Below are 16,486 nucleotides of genomic sequence, written 5' to 3'. Positions count from 1 at the left end.
TTAATGAGGAGGAAAAATAAAAAAAAAAGATGAGAAGGAAAGGAGAATATAGAGGAGAGAGAAATGAAAGAAGGGGGTTTTAGGGTTTTGAAAGAGAAGTAGAAAGGGAAAACCACGAAAACTCTTAATCGAATACAAGGTGAGGAGGAGGCTGACATGCATCACGTAAGGGATAGTATACATGTCAAGTCGGGTAGCTGCCACACGTAGGTCAGGGAGAGGTGCGTTGAGGCTAGCGCGGATTGTGACACGCGTCAACATCCAGATGAACCAGGCGTTTCATATCAAAAGACTAGCCTGATTTCGTGATCCGATATGAGACCAACGATTTGAGATAGCACCACAACCCACTCCAATCCCGTGACCCTACCCTATCTAACCCGACTTGTCCATGCACGCCTCACATCAACCGACAAAGAGGACAACCTGTTAGGATATTTAGTGTTATGTATGCAATTTGTATACTATGCCTTTTCTTATGTAATAATAAAGAATTGAATTCTTGATTTTGGCTACTTGAATGAGTGTAGGTTTAGCTTAGATGTGTAGTGTTTATATATGTGAACTCGCTCATTAAAATTTGATCCACGAGTTAGAAAAGGTCATAATTTTTTATTTCAAAGTTAAAGATTTTTAGTTTGTCAATGTCAATGAAGAAAGTTAAAGTTTATATCAAAAGGAAAATATTTGTTCTCTCATGGTTATGCTGTTTATTTAGCTTATATAGCTGAGAGAAATTTGGTGGTTTGTTCTCTCATGGTTGTGGGAGGTAATGGAGAGAAATTTGGAGAATGAGATTTTTTTTTTCATTTTATTTATTTATTTACTTTTTTTCTTTTTCTTTTGAGTTGTTATATCATACCCGTCTAAAACAAACTTTTGTTCCAAAAGTGTTTTAATCTTGAAATAACTTGGGTCCTTGTCTATTGGGAGAGGTTTGTAGTCTAGATCGTACATCGAGTGAGTTTAGTGTTTGTGAAGCGTAGCATATGTTACGCATTGTGAAGAGGGACGGTGGTAGCGTTGACCTGTATGTGACTTGATATTCATAAAAACCTTGATTTCTTATAAACTGTCATGAGGGGTAGTTTCATACGTTTCCTCTTCGTTCACATCTCAAAGTTGTCCTAATCCCCTTAAAATCATGCATACTTATTAACATTTTAAATGAATATCATATAAATTTCTATAGAAATTTGAATCTATAGTAGTCTTTTAAAATCTTGAAAACATATTAGAATTCTTATAAGGGTATTTTGTTCATTTACCACCTCAAATTTTGGTTTAATTCCTCACCATATTCCAAGGACATTAAAACTTTGTATAATTTCTTTAAACCATGACATAAGGCTCCTCCTCATCAAATTTCATGTCATTTAGAGGTCACTTTGGTTATAAGCTAGTGGTACATACTTATAGGGGCATTTTAGTCATTTTGCACATATTCTTGGTTTATCCCGTTAGCATAACCTAATTGTCAACAAATTTCATACATAATATTATCATATCATATTGAGCCTTCTCCTAAACTTTAAATACTTAACTCAACCTTAATTTCAAGTTTCTCACATTCTTCAAGACTTGCTTCCTCTCACCAACTAGATAAATATTTAATGAAGTTCTTGCATTACATTGCCCTTGTAGTACCCAAGTTTAGAAATTAAAAAAAAAAAAAAAACGTTGAAGGTCACAATAGGGACAAAATAGTCATTTTGCCCTATTATTACTAGAAGAGTCTGATTTGATTGTGGTCATAATCTCTAATCTGCAAAGAGAAAGAAGAGAGGGGAGAGAAAGAGGAGAAAGAAGAGAGAAAGGAGATTAGGGTTTTGAGGTAGGAGGAGGAGATCGGATAAAAAACCGACGTCGAAGATCTGAGTCCCCAATCTAAACCATCAGCAGTCCGAGGCAAGGTGCTCTCACGAATCACACCTTCCTATTTCGTCAAAAAACGTCCAAGAACTTCAGGTTAGTCCGTGAGTGTCTAGATCAAGAAGTTTATCGAGATTTTCGTGTGTTAGCGACGCTTTTGTGTTGATCCTTAGACTCTTACCCTCAGCAGCGTGATTTTGTTAAGTTTCAGAGTGAAGGCGGCCAAGATATGCATTCGAATCAGAGTTTCAAGAAAGCTTAATTTTCGGTAAGAACTTATGTTTTTCTCCAAAATGCGAACTTGAATATTAAAACCTGTGATTATGAGATAAATATAAGAAAATTATTTTGAAGGAGTAGAATATGACATTTACAAGGTTCATGAAGAAAAATTGTCAAATCCAATTACGGATTGAAAGATAAAGAAATAGGAAGAAAATAGATTGAAAAGACGAAAGAAGCTGACATCTGGAAGAATGGAAACATGCAGGAGAGAGAGAGAGACGCCGCCACGCGTCGGCCAACATACGGAGGAGCGCGGCGAAATTGGTGATAGACACGTACGCAGAATTTTTTCTACAATTTTCTTGTCGCATATCTTCTCCACTGCTTCTCATCTTGTTGGAGGTTATCATCACTCTTGCAAAATAATCTTTGATGCTTTTATCATTCTTCATCTCTAGGATCTCAAATTCTCTCCTTAATGCATTAAGAAGAGATTTCTTCACTTTTTGGTTTCCACAAAATTTTCGTTTCATTGAGTCCCAAACAATCTTGGCTGTGCGACGATCCAAGATTTGCTCAAAGACAGTTCGATAAATTGCCTGGAAGAGGTAATGCTTTACTTGGTGATCTTTGAGTCTAGCATCATCAAGGTGGCCCTTTTGTGCCTCAGTCAACATTGTTCCTTCCTCTTGACCTGAGAAACCAATCTCCACCACACTCCATAGACCTTTTGCTCTGAGCAAATATTCCATCAGCTCACTCCATCACTAAAATGATCAAAGTGACCATCGAAGTGAGGGATCTTCGTTAAAACTTTGTCTTCACTCATACTCTCTCTATTTGATCACTAAAAAATTGGGGCTCTGATACCAATTGCAAGGTTTTGACACAACTAAGCTAGAAACATAAACAATTGAAGCTTGAAGTGATAATATTATTGAATATTGAACTTGGCTTTTGTAGTCTTACAAATAACCCTGAATAGAAACTAACCACAAATCTTGGAAACAAAAATATGGTAAACAAATCAAATATTTAAACTAACCCCGTAAAAATACTCTAACTTTTCTTTGATCTAATCAAATTCTTCGAACATGAAGTGGTACGAAGGTTGTGTTTATAGGGAGTAGAAAGAGAGGGGCCAAGGGTTGTTTTATGAGTATTGTTTGGTATTTAGTTTAATTATTTGTCCTATAGTTAATATTTCTATTGTTATTTGTAAAGTTGTAAAAGCGAGGTTGAGTATTCAATAATATCTTGACACTACGATTGTTTAGGTTTTCCTGAGTTATTACTAAGTCAAAATCTAACGCTTAATTGAGTTTTCATCTAATTTTCTTAATAATCATTTAAAACTCACCGTTCTTCCTTCTCAGACGGTGGCATACTCGTTGTGGCTAGTGTCTTCGTGCGGAATCATAATGTCGCATCGTTCAAATACTCAAAAGCCACGATAGTGATTTACTACCACGACGAGGTGATCAGAGAGGGGGAGACGCCGGTGGATTAACAAGGACAAAGGACACGATGACGATGAATGTGATGGTGGAGATTGAGGCGGAGGAAATGGATGAGGGTCTGAGTTTGATGGAGGATTTGAAGTCGGGAGGTTTGAATATTAGTAGCCACACGGAAATGCCAGGAAGGGTCAAAATAATTGGATTCATCAAGAAAAGGTTTGAGGTTAAAATGAACTGCTCATCTACTTTCAATACTAAAACCCAAATGACTCAAGGGAAGATTGTGATAAGCATGTAAAAATTACTGATTAATGAAGAATTATGGGAGGAATTTGAAACCAAATAGCTACTAAGTTTGTAGTGTTTAATTATGAGGAGTATTAAAATTTTTAATTATGGTATGTAGGTTGTTTATACATTTTTTTGGATTATATCACTTTTTACTTTGCTTATGTAACTATATTTGTACGTTGGATCAAACGTGAATTTGTTTGACCATGAGTGAGTGTGACTCCCAAACCTTTGTAACGACTCATGTCTAGGATTTGACATGGTCAGGTTACCTACTCTTTGTTTCTAAGAGTGAAAGCTATTCCCACGAACTAACTCAAGTTCTTCCGGCATGTTTTTTCCCTATTCACATGCATTCTAGAAAAATTCTCCACAGGTTACGTGCATCATAGAATTGCTCCAAGCAAAACATACCTAACCATGAAGTTCTTATAATTGAGCTATCGAAAAGGAAAATGAACCTTATTGGTATATGGAGTGACTATCCATGTTCGCAAGTATTTCTTGGCTATCATATCCTTAGGATACCTCTCGTTTGGAAGTGGTTTCGGTTCATTCATGTACCCCTCATTTGCTCGGGTGTCACATACCTACCAACTTTCCCATTAGTTCGTTTTCAAACCACATCTTACTGGAAGAGATACTGCCCCAATACAATTTGTAACGTCTCTTGTCCAAGATTCAGAGCCATTAGTTATCGAATCTGCATTACAAATCTTGATCTATCCTAGACATGACGCGTTACAATTTTGGTCGACCCTAAAAGCTTGATCAAATATTTTAGAATGATCCACTAATCCAAAACCAGTTAATTGTAATGGCTCGTCCCTACATCGAGAAAAAAGTTGGCCTGAGTTTAACGACGTGACTTTTTAACCCGCCATCAAGAAAAAAGAAAGAGAATTTGTTTGAAAAAAGAAGGCCAGATGGCCAATTTATTTTTTTTTATCAGTGGGGACATAAAATTATAGACCTCATTTTTTCTCCTTCCACACAATCAAATTCAAAAGGTGACATTTTCCAAGCGTGGGCATGGAGGCTCATAATATAAGTTCTTACCAAACTACACATCGAACAGCCAAACTACACGTCGAATTGTTTACGGTAAAAAAGACAAAGCAATCTGAATTTATTTATTGTATGCTTTGGACCTTCTAAATATGCGACATCAAAATTCAATGTTTAGAATATTCTACTTTCTCTCCTAGAATATATATATATATATATAAATTAATAAATGCATAGTATTGTATGAAAAGTGTATAAATAAAATATTTTCAATAATTTGATTACATTTTTTAAAATTAGATAATTAAGATGTTAACTATTTTATTTTTATTAAAATAATTTTATGTATTTGTGAATTATTAGGTGGAAAAATGTCCCCAACTCAAAAAATGTAGTAGGGGTATTATGTAAGAACTTAGCATAAACGTAGTTAGCCACTATTTTAATTTTTAATTTGAGACTGGAACAAGCTTCGAGTTTTATTTAAGAAAAAGGGGCCATAATGTTAAAATATTGGTTCTGTGGGCAAGATATGTATGAACGTTGCTAGCTTTGTTAGAAATATTTGCTTATTACTCAACAAATTATCAAAGTTAGAAACACAATTTATTAACAAAGCAACTGAATTAAGAAAAATGGAAGGAGTTTCACCGTTACATCGACCTTTCATCTTTTGAACAAATTTCAACCTATTCATGAGATATATAAGCAACCTTTGGGCTATGCTTCTCTCACCCCGATTCATAAAAGAGAAGAAAAAATGGGAAGAGCTTTTCAAGTTGTTCTTTTTCTAGCATTGTTTGTGTTTTTATCTCCTTCTGTTTATTCTTTACCGTTGTCAACAAAAGGAAGGTGGATCGTTGATTCGACAACAGGGCGTCGAGTGAAGCTTGTGTGCGTGAATTGGCCTTCCCACACACAGAGCATGCTAATAGAAGGTCTCAACCACAGGCCATTAAAAGAGCTGGCAGATGAGGCAATCAAGTTGAGGTTTAATTGTGTACGACTCACGTATGCAACTCAAATGTTCACTCGTTATGCAAATAGGACAGTTGAAGAGAATTTTGACCTCCTCGATTTAGAGCAAGCAAAAGCCGGATTGGCTCAATATAATCCTTTTGTGTTGAACAAGACTATTGCTGAAGCCTATGAAGCTGTTGTTGATGTGCTTGGAGAGAGTGGTTTAATGGTGATTGCCGACAACCATATGAGTCAGCCAAGATGGTGTTGCTCTCTTGACGATGGCAATGGATTTTTTGGAGACCGCTATTTTGACCCTCAAGAATGGCTACAAGGTCTTAGCTTTAGTTGCTCAACGCTTTTCCAAGAAATCAACGGTACGTACAAATTAAGGAAAATTCTCACACTCTTGAAACTAAACTCAAACGTTTAAAGACTTCTATAATTTTTCACTAACAAAAGAACATTCTTTTGTTATGACATTTAGGTGGTTGNATGGTTGGAATGAGCCTACGACACGAGATACGAGGAACCAATGAAAATGCAAATGATTGGAACAATTATGTTACTCAAGGAGTAACAACAATCCACAACATTAACCCAAATGTTTTGGTGATTGTTTCGGGCCTAAATTTTGATAATGATCTTCGATGCTTAAAAGAGAAGCCCTTGAATGTAAGCACCTTAGACAACAAGTTGGTTTTTGAGGTGCACTTGAATTCGTTAAGTGGAGATCAAGAGAGTAAATTTATGAACCAGCCACTAAATAATATTTGTGCAAATATTATCGATGGCTTTGTAGACCATGCTGAATTTGTTAGAGAAGGACCAAACCCATTTCCTTTGTTTGTCAGCGAATATGGGTACGATCAGAGAGAGGTTAACGATGCAGAAAATCGGTTCATGAGTTGCTTCACGGCTCATCTTGCACAAGAAGATTTAGATTGGGCATTATGGACTTGGCAAGGTAGCTATTATTACAGGGAAGGTCAAGCAGGGCCGGTAGAAACTTTTGGAGTTCTCGACTCCAATTGGACTCAAATTAAAAATCCTAACTTTGTCCAGAAGTTTCAACTATTGCAGACTATGTTGCAAGGTAAGTATAAATATATTAACGATTTTGAATATGTGGATCTATAACAAGTGTATAAGACATTTTTTTACGGTGCACAGATCCAAATTCCAATGCATCGTTCTCGTATGTTATATATCATCCACAAAGTGGCCAATGCATCCAAGTCTCAAATGACAACAAAGATATTTTCATGGGTAATTGCTCCATCTCAAGTCGATGGACTCATGACAATGATAGCACTCCAATTAGGATGTCAAGCACTGGTTTATGCTTAAAGACAAGCGGAGAAGGCCTTATGCCATCTCTCTCAACAGATTGCTTCGGCCCTCAGAGTTCTTGGAGAGCCATTTCAAACACTAAGCTTCATTTGGCCACCGTAACTCAAGATGGGAAGAGTCTTTGCTTGCAGGTTGAAAGCTCTAATTCTTCAAAAAATTGTGACAAACTCATGTATTTGCACGGATGGTGCTCCAAATTGCCTCCAAGACACCCAAAGTCAATGGTGTATTGGGAAGAATAAATATATGACATGCCCGACTTTGAATTGGCCCCTACTTTATCTCTAATTCTTTTCATTCTCGTGCTTAACTATAACCGATTTTATTTATCGTATAAACATATATGAAAAATAATACCAACAATAATGATCGTATAAAAGACTGGACATATAATAAATAATAGAAAAATAATTATTGACAATTTAACTATGAATTTAAGCATAAAATCGACAACACTGACTCCGGCATTTTTAAAACTTTCATGCCAACCCTAAATTCAAATTCCAACAACTACTAGTATATTGGACCAAATTCTAAATTTCTATTTTAAACTAATTAATAGACTAAGCAACATTTGTTGGAACAAGTTTGAACCATTGGGGTTGAGGATCATCCGTGCAATTGCTTCCATCGCCAGAGCATTTGTCGGATACCACCGGTGCTTTTCCATCTCTGACAGATTTCAAACCCTGCCCGTTTGACAACAACTTCATCGGGACTTCCATCTCCACTATGGTTCCATTGCTTCGGAGTGGCACAATCGCCGAGTTCAACTCCTCCTTTGTCCTCGGATTTGACACATTGCCCTGATACGGGATGCAGCATTATGTATGATATTGGTGCTTTAGAATTTGGATCCGCAAGAAAAGAGCTTTAGTTTCAAATTCTAACTAAAGAAATATATAAGGGTTTGATTTGTTATAATGCACTGGTTAGATTGAGAAGCAACAAATTAACCTTGATTCACTCTCTTGATAAGTGGAAGCATTTGTTTAAGTGATGGGGGTACTATCTTTAGTCCAAGAGTGATCCATAACACCAAAACTTTCATCAGGATCTTCATGACACCGTCTGTACATATAAATTCCTTGGAACGCCCACAAGCCCCAATCAATATCCTTCCCGGCAATTCGAGCCAAAAAGCAGCTCATGAACCGATTCTCAACCTCGTTGCCCCCCGAACAAAGAAAAATAGATTAAAGAAATTAGATGGAGTGAGTTTGCCATTGTGGGAAGGTAGAAGTGACAAGTACTGGTTTTGACGTAACAAAGCCAAAAACATAAACAATTGAAGTTTGAGGTGATAATATTATTGAAATGTGAACTTGGCTTTTATAGCCTTACAAATAACCCTACATAGAAACGTTTCTATCCACAAATCTTGGAAATGGAAACAAATCGGGTAAACAAATCTGAGAAATATTTAAACTAAATTCCTAAAAATACTCTTAACTCTTTTTCATCTAATCAAATTCTTCTGACCATTTCTCCCGTGAACTTATTCTTCTTTGTCAAGAATTAGTTCGTCAGAAAAACTATGCACGCTAAGTTCTTCACGCAACTTCCGAAATGCTTTCTTATGTGTTCGGAACGTCCGTGTAGAACTGGATTTTTGGATAGCTTAATAGTTGAAGTATTACACACATTAGCTTTGTTCCATCTATTTGAGAGTGACCAATCTCTTTGAGTATATCCTCCTCATCCAACCAGCTTGACATGCACAGGAACTAGTAGCAACGAACTCAGCTTCTGTGGTTCATAAGCGACTATAGGCTGCTTACGAGAAGACCAAGCTACTCCTCCTCCACTAATCACAAGCACATGGCCTGAAGTACTCTTGCTTTCTTCCATGTCTCCGGCACAGTCACTACCAGTCGATCCAGTCAAATAACCGACTCCTCCTTTTTTATAAAATACACCGTAATCTACCGTACCTTTCAAGTACCTTAAAACCATTTTACCTGGTGCAAAATGTTGTTGTGTTGGACATGCCATAAAACGACTAATCAAACTTACAGCAAGCATGAGATCAAGACGAGTAGTTGTGAGATACATCAGACTTCCCACTATTTGTTTATACAAAGTTACATATACTTTTGCACCATTTTCATCTTTGCCAATTTTCTTTCCTGGAACAGTGGGATTACAAACAGAATTGTAATTCTCTATGCCAAGTCGATTTAAAACTTCAACAGCCTACTTTCTTTGACATGTGAAAATACCATCTAATCTTTGTATTACCTCTATTTCAAGAAAAAATCTCATCTCACCTAAGTCAGTCATATCAAACTCTTTCTTCAAGGAACGTTTATACTCGTCCAATAGTTCTTCATCTGGTCTCCAATAAATAAAAAATCATCAACGTAAATGCTTTCGATAAGAATTTTACCTCCCTTCCTCTTGATGAAGAGTGTTTGCTCACTGGAACTGCTTTTGAATCCTTCCTTGATGAAGTAGGATTCTATTCGACCAAACCAGGTTCTAGGTGCTTGTTTTAATCCGTAGAGAGCCTTTTGGAGTTTGTACACCATCTCCTCACTTCCCTTTTTCTCATAGCCTTCACCGGAATCTGCTAACCATACAGGTGGATGTCGATTTCTCCCCTCCCTTACTGTCAAATCTTGTGCGACGGTTACTGGAAAAATTGTTTTCAGCAACTGGTTCAATTGTTTCAGCAGCCGATTCAGTCGTTTCTTCCGTGATTTTTCTTTCTCCGTTTTCAGCAACTGGTTCAATTGTTTCAGCAACCGGTTCAGTCGTTTCCTCTGTTATTCCTCCTCCTTCGGCTGTGTTCTTATCAATTTCAATGTTTTCCCCCAGTCTAATTTTTCCGTTGCTCTCCATTTACCCATTTTTTGAAATGGAGTTCCGATGTTGCTTGCCTTTCATACATGCCTCACAGGTGGGGTTTGGAGCCCCAATTTGCGGCAGGCCTTTCACCATGTTTTTGTGTTTCAAGGTGCACAAGCCTTTGTAGCCGAGATGACCATATCGATGGTGCCAAAGTGTTGACTGGTCCGTATTTGAAACTTGGAGGCATCTTTCTTCATTTGTTGTGGTAGATGGTTCAGCACCCAAAATAAACTGCCGATTTGCGATCATAATTGACTCTGCTATTTTTCCTTTTTGTGGATGATAAATGCTACATACACCATCTTCAAACAGCACTGCTACTCCTTTTTTCTTGTAGTTGTCCAACGCTCAAGAGATTATTTTTTAGTTCAGGTCCCCAATACACATTACTAATAGTGCAACGAACCCCATGCAAAGTTAATTTCACTGCACCCTTTCCCATAACTTTCCTACCTGTATTATTTCCAAGTTTTTCAATGTGGGAAAATGTCTTGTCTAAGCTTGAAAACATACCTTCACTTACACACATATGGTTTGAGCAACTAGAATCTAAGAACCAAGCATCACTCCTTTTTGCTTCATGTCTTAACATATGAGCCATTAACAGCATTTCATCCTCTTCTTCCAGCTCTGCATAATTCAATTCCTTATTCATCTTTGAACATTCATAATTAAAATGAGCTAAGTCATGACACCTATAACATTCAACCGTTGCTTTGTTGAAAGTTGATCTTCCTCTTCCGCGTCCTCTGCCCCTGTAAGTTCCTCTTCCTCCATTACTTATTTTCGTTCGTCCTTCGACTTTCAGAACTTGCTCCTCTCCATTAATGCTGGATCTGTTAGTTTATTCAATCTTGTATTAACCGTAATTCATTCGTATTTGCTGTTTGTATTTTAAATTATGTCAGTTTTAGTATTTGTGGATAAGATCAAGGGAAGTTATTAGTAGTTATTAATGTGTGGCTAAGATTGTAAGAAGTTAGTTTTTCTTTTTGTCTATATATGTACTGTGTGACAAGTTGAATAAAATAAGTAACTTGGTTTTGTTTATTTTCTAAGTATTGTCTCTCTTAGAGAATAACGTTATTGTGCAAAAATCACTTCCTCGTATGTGTGTTTTCTGTCATTTGGTATCAGAGCACTGGTTACATGCCAAAGATCATGCCGAGAAATAATAACAACAATGGAGAGAGAGGAGAGTCGTCGAAGTCTGCAACAAAGGAAGGTCTGGTATCACTCCAATACCCGACGTTATCGAGAACCAACTACTCAGCATGGGCTATGAAGATGAAGGTCTATTTGCGTGCTCAAGGGGTGTGGGACGCAATCCAATCAACTGAGTCTCTGGATAGTCTTGATGAAAGGAAGGATCAAATGGCCTTAGCAGCTATCTATCAAGCAATCCCTGAGGAGATGTTGTTTTTGTTAGCAGAGAAAGAGACAGCAAAAGAAGCATGTCAGACGTTAAAAACTATTCATGTGGGTGCTGAACGTGTAAAGGAGGCAAAGATCCAAACTCTGAAGATTTTGTTCGAAGTTATGAATATGAAGGAGTCCGAGACTATAGATGATTATGCAGCAAGATTGACATGAGTTGTTAATAAAATACGTACTTTTGGAGACAACTTCGAAGAGGCATGCTTGGTGAAAAAATTTCTCCGCTCAGTGTTGGATTTCGATAATCAGCCAAGGAAATCCCTTCTTCTCGGTGAGAGGAAATCTTCGACAAGAGGTTGTTGGAAGAAAAAATAAAATGCGTAAAAATAACAAAGAGAGAGAAGCTGAAATTTTGACTGCGCTTAAAATCAGGTTATCTGATATTCTAAACATATCTCCTATTTAAATATAAATTGTCCTAAAAATGGCTGGAGAGTGGCCAACTAAATCTGTGCCACTCCCTACAAAATTGTCGTCTAAAACATTGGTGATCCATTCGATGTGTTTGTCAAATGGTCAAACGGAGGTATTCTGAAATCGTGTGAATCTAAATAAGGAGAAATGAAAAACTCAGGTTTTATCTAACAATCTCCTCCTAAAACCTGTGGTATATCTACTCCGATTTGAGCCCTATGGCTCGGTGTCCCTTGNTGGTGTCCCTGGCGGCATGTCCTTTAGACTCCACGTCTTGTTCGACCGCCTCTTCTTCGAGTTGGCGCGCCGCCAGTCCAGGTGGTTCACCTCTTCCTAATAGGTCTTCCATCTTCCGGTACCTGGCCGAGAGGTTGACTGGTTGCTCTATCTCCAGCTTTAAGATGTAAAGGCGGTTTGTCTGCACCGAACTTGCGTGAGCAACCGTCGTCGATCATCGCGGATCCTAAGTAGCCCGCGTTTGATGGAAATGTGGCAGCCGGCCTTATCGAGTTGACCCAGGCTCACAATATTAGCCTTGAGTCTCGGGATGAAGTAGACGCCGGTCAGCTTGTGATGATTGCCTCCTTTGCTGACGAACAGGATGGTGTCGTGCCCTTCGATCTCGACGACGGAGCCGTCGCCAAATTTCACCGTCCCTCAAATCCCCGAGTCAAGCTCGGAGAACGCAGACTTGGCCCCGGTCATATGGTTTGTTGCCCCCGTGTCGAGGACCCATCGCCGGTGCTCTTGCTGCTCACCTCTTTCACTGATTTGAGCGAACATTCGCTCCTCCTTCAGTTGAATTGGCTCCCCAGCCGGTGCCTTTGTTATGCACAATTGAAACTCTTCCTCGAGTTCGACGCTCACCGGAGCAGTTATGCCATCGTCAATTACCTCTGTCGATTGAGAAGCTCTTCCTCGGGAGTAGGGACGTCAGGTAGGACTGATGCAGTCACCATGAAAAGGGCCGGCTCATCCTCCTCGGATTGAGCCACATGGGCCTTCTCGGCCGTCTCCTTGTTCCTAAGCTTGCTCCAGCTAGAAGTCGATTACCTCTGTGGATTTGAGGAGCTCTTCCTCGGGAGTAGGGACGTCAGGTAGGACTGATGCAGTCACCATGAAAAGGGCCGGCTCATCCTCCTCGGATTGAGCCACATGGGCCTTCTCGGCCGTCTCCTTGTTCCTAAGCTTGCTCCAGCTAGAAGTCGATTACCTCTGTGGATTTGAGGAGCTCTTCCTCGGGAGTAGGGACGTCAGGTAGGACTGATGCAGTCACCATGAAAAGGGTCGGCTCATCCTCCTTGGATTGAGCCACATGGGCCTTCTCGGCCGTCTCCTTGTTCCTGAGCTTGCTCCAGCAATTCTTGCTCAGGTGACCTCTCTTCCCACAGTACGAGCACTGGATTGGCCCGTCATTAGTTGACTCCTCCTTCTTTTGATCCCCCTCTTTCCCGTGCATGCGCAGGCGAGATTTCCACGGCTTCTTACCGCCTTTGCATCTAGAGGGCTCTCGGCCGTCTCCTTGTTCCTGAGCTTGCTCCAGCAATTCTTGCTCAGGTGACCTCTCTTCCCACAGTACGAGCACTGGATTGGCCCGTCATCAGTCGACTCCTCCTTCTTTTGATCCGCCTCTTTCCCGTGCATGCGTCGGCGAGATTTCCACGACTTCTTACCGCCTTTGCGGCTGGAGGGCCCATTGCTCTCCCCGGTGTCGTCACGGATCTTTAGGCGTGCAAGCCATTCCTCCTCAGTGAGGAGTAGACGACCCTCCTTGTCGACAGCTGAGATGGTATTTTTCTTCCGCTGCTCGACGTTACGCAGTCTTCCGGTCACCTTTTCCACCGTTAGGTCGTTCACGTCAAGCAGTGTCTCGATTGAAATTGCGACTTGCTCGAGGTGATCGGGGACGACCTACAGCATCTTCTTCACGATTTCTGTCTCGCTGATGCTGCCACCGAGTGTGGTGATGCTATTGGCATGCCCCGTGATCCGCATTGAAAAATCATCGACGGATTCGCCGTCCTTAAAGCGGATCTCCGAGAGCTCCTTCCGCAGCTGCTCGATGTTGAATTCCCGCACTCGCTGTACACCGACCGGCCAGCCGATCCTCAATAGTTTCTCCTTCCTCTCGCTCGACAGCGAGCCATAACCCTTGCGCCTGTAGGTTGAAGCGCATCAACAAGGTCCACTCGTTATAGTTGGACCTTGTCAATATCGGATATTGAACGACGACGATCGTTGTCTCCCTGATCACTGCTCGAGGTGATCGGGGACGACCTACAGCATCTTCTTCACGATTTCTGTCTCGCTGATGCTGCCACCGAGTGTTGTGATGCTATTGGCGAGCCCCGTGATCCGCATTGAAAAATCATCGACGGATTCACCGTCCTTAAAGTGGATCTCCAAGAGCTCCTTCCGTAGCTGCTCGATGTTGAATTCCCACACTCGCTGTACACCGACCGAACCGGCCAGCCGATCCTCAATCGTTTCTCCTTCCTCTCGCTCGAGAGCGTGCCATAACCCTTGTGCCTGTAGGTTGACGCGCGCATCAACAAGGTCCACTCGTTATAGTTGGACCTTGTCAATATCGGCTCGTTATAGTCGAACCTCATCAATATCGGATATTGAACGACGACGATTGTTATCTCCCTGATCACTAGCTCAACGACACCTCGACGCCCGTCATCACGGCGTCGGCCTCTTCGTGGTGGTGATGGAGATGCCGGCACTTGGCGGTGGCATGGAGGAGTGAGCGAGCCTACTCGGGATGGACCCAACGATGTGCTTATTTTCGCACTTTTCATTTTCTTCTACTCGAACCTAAGACCTGTGTGTTGTTAGGTCAACAGTCTAAGCACTTGAGCTATTCAACTTGATTGTTGATAGGTTGGCTCCTCCGCAATGATATACACCGATGGCTTCAACTTGGCTCTGATACCACTTGTTGACTCTGGCAATTCAGAAGACAGTGTCGACGAAAAATTGAGCAAAGGTTTCTTCGAAAGAAAAATTAGCGGAAGTAAAAGGAGAGAGAGTGAGAGATTGCTGAAGACTCGATATCTTATTTTCATTCAGTTGAATGGTTTAAATAACAAATCTAATTACAAAAATAGAAAAACCAATTATACAGAAATAGTAAATTGGACGAAGACTTTGCCCAAATTGGCACCTAGAATTACGCTTTTCCATTAGCGTGAATTCATATGTTTTTAGAAAACCTAACTAAATAAGGCATGGCTTTTATTTAACACTCAGTACCTTCTAAGTTTCTTCATATCGCATCGGCAATAGAGCAATTTGTCGATTTAAATGTGATGACCATGGAGGAAGTCATCGGCCGTCTTAAAGCATACGAGGAACGGATCGGTGGCAACAAAGAGAATGCTGAGCATGGCTTATTTACAAAAGGAGAATGGAAAGCAAAAGAATCGAAAGGCAAAGGTGAAAGTTCAACGTTCGAGAAAAAACGTAGTGACAATGGAGGCCATAGCCGAGGGTGAGGTCGCAGTGGTCGCTGGAGAGGGAGAAGTCATGGACGTGGAAACGACTCATTACATCAAGAGAAGAAGAGTGACAAGAGTAAGGTAAAATGCTACAATTGTCAAGGCCTAGGCCACTATGCCTCAGAATGTCGGAAGGTGAAATGTTATAATTGTCAAAAGATTGGCCATTATGCATCCCACAGTAGATCGAAGAAAAGGGAGGATCAGGCGCACTTGACTGAGATGCAAGGTGATGAGGATGAGCCAGTCTTACTTATAGCACAAGTTTGTGAAGTCCGAACTCTCGGTTCACCAGAGTTGATGGATATGGCTCTTTATGAAGAGAAGGTTGTCCTGGAAGAAATTGAGTAGAAAAACAACACTTGGTTCCTAGATACGGGTGCCAGCAATCATATGACTTGTTGTCGAAGTTGGTTCTCGGAATTGAACGAGTCAGTGACCGGCACGGTGAAGTTCGGAGACGGATCACTTGTAGAGATAAAAGGACGTGGAGACACGATGCTGCAATGTGAAAATGGAGATCACTGTATCCTTTTCGATGTATAATTCATTCCTATACTTAAAAGTAACATTATAAGTTTAGGACAATTGGATGAACAGGGCTGTAAAGTTGAGATCGAACATGGTTTACTTGTCATTTTCACAAAGGCAAAGGAATTCTTGGCAAAAGTGAAGCGGTCACGAAATAGGCTATATACAATTAGCCTAAAAACAACGAAACCAACATGTCTACTTGGTAAGTTGTCTGAAGATTCTTGGTTGTGGCATGCTAGATATGGGCATTTGAATTTTGAGGCTTTAAGAAACCTGTCTACGAAACAAATGGTGAAAGGAATTCCGCACGTTGAAAGGATCGAACAAGTTTGTGATAGTTGTGTAATCACTAAACAACGAAGAACACCATTCCCACAACAAGCGAATTTTCGAGCCGTTAGTGTTCTACAATTGGTGCATGGCGATTTGTGTGGTCCAATTACTCCAACAACTCATGGAGGTAATAAATTCTTTTTGCTTTTGGTAGATGATTTTAGTAGATATATGTGGATTGAATTGCTCAAAAATAAATCTGATGCATTCTTGGGATTCAAACGTGTTTAAAATAAAATTGAA

General features: G+C 40.1%; 1 protein-coding gene across 1 annotated transcript; it reads left to right on the top strand.

Moving 5' to 3' along the window:
• Positions 1-3,624: 3,624 nt before the first annotated feature.
• LOC111797470 lies at positions 3,625-6,249 on the top strand. The gene is made up of 2 exons (XM_023680472.1): positions 3,625-3,773; positions 5,709-6,249. The coding sequence occupies exons 1-2, from the start codon at positions 3,625-3,627 to the stop codon at positions 6,247-6,249; spliced, it is 690 nt and encodes a 229-aa protein (XP_023536240.1).
• Positions 6,250-16,486: the final 10,237 nt, after the last annotated feature.

Source organism: Cucurbita pepo, chromosome LG06 (assembly GCF_002806865.2).
Source record: "Cucurbita pepo subsp. pepo cultivar mu-cu-16 chromosome LG06, ASM280686v2, whole genome shotgun sequence".
NCBI classification, from domain to species: Eukaryota; Viridiplantae; Streptophyta; class Magnoliopsida; order Cucurbitales; family Cucurbitaceae; genus Cucurbita; species Cucurbita pepo.
Note: the sequence above shows the minus strand (reverse complement) of the source record. Positions and strands in the feature narration are given on the sequence as shown.

What these genes read in the sequence shown, in the direction of transcription:
- LOC111797470 (XM_023680472.1), top strand. Translation starts at nt 3,625, where the DNA reads ATGACGATGAATGTGATGGTGGAGATTGAGGCGGAGGAAATGGATGAG. An exon ending in ATTGGATTCATCAAGAAAAG is followed by an intron (nt 3,774 to 5,708) that starts GTTTGAGGTTAA and finishes AACAAAAGGAAG; the next exon opens with GTGGATCGTTGATTCGACAA.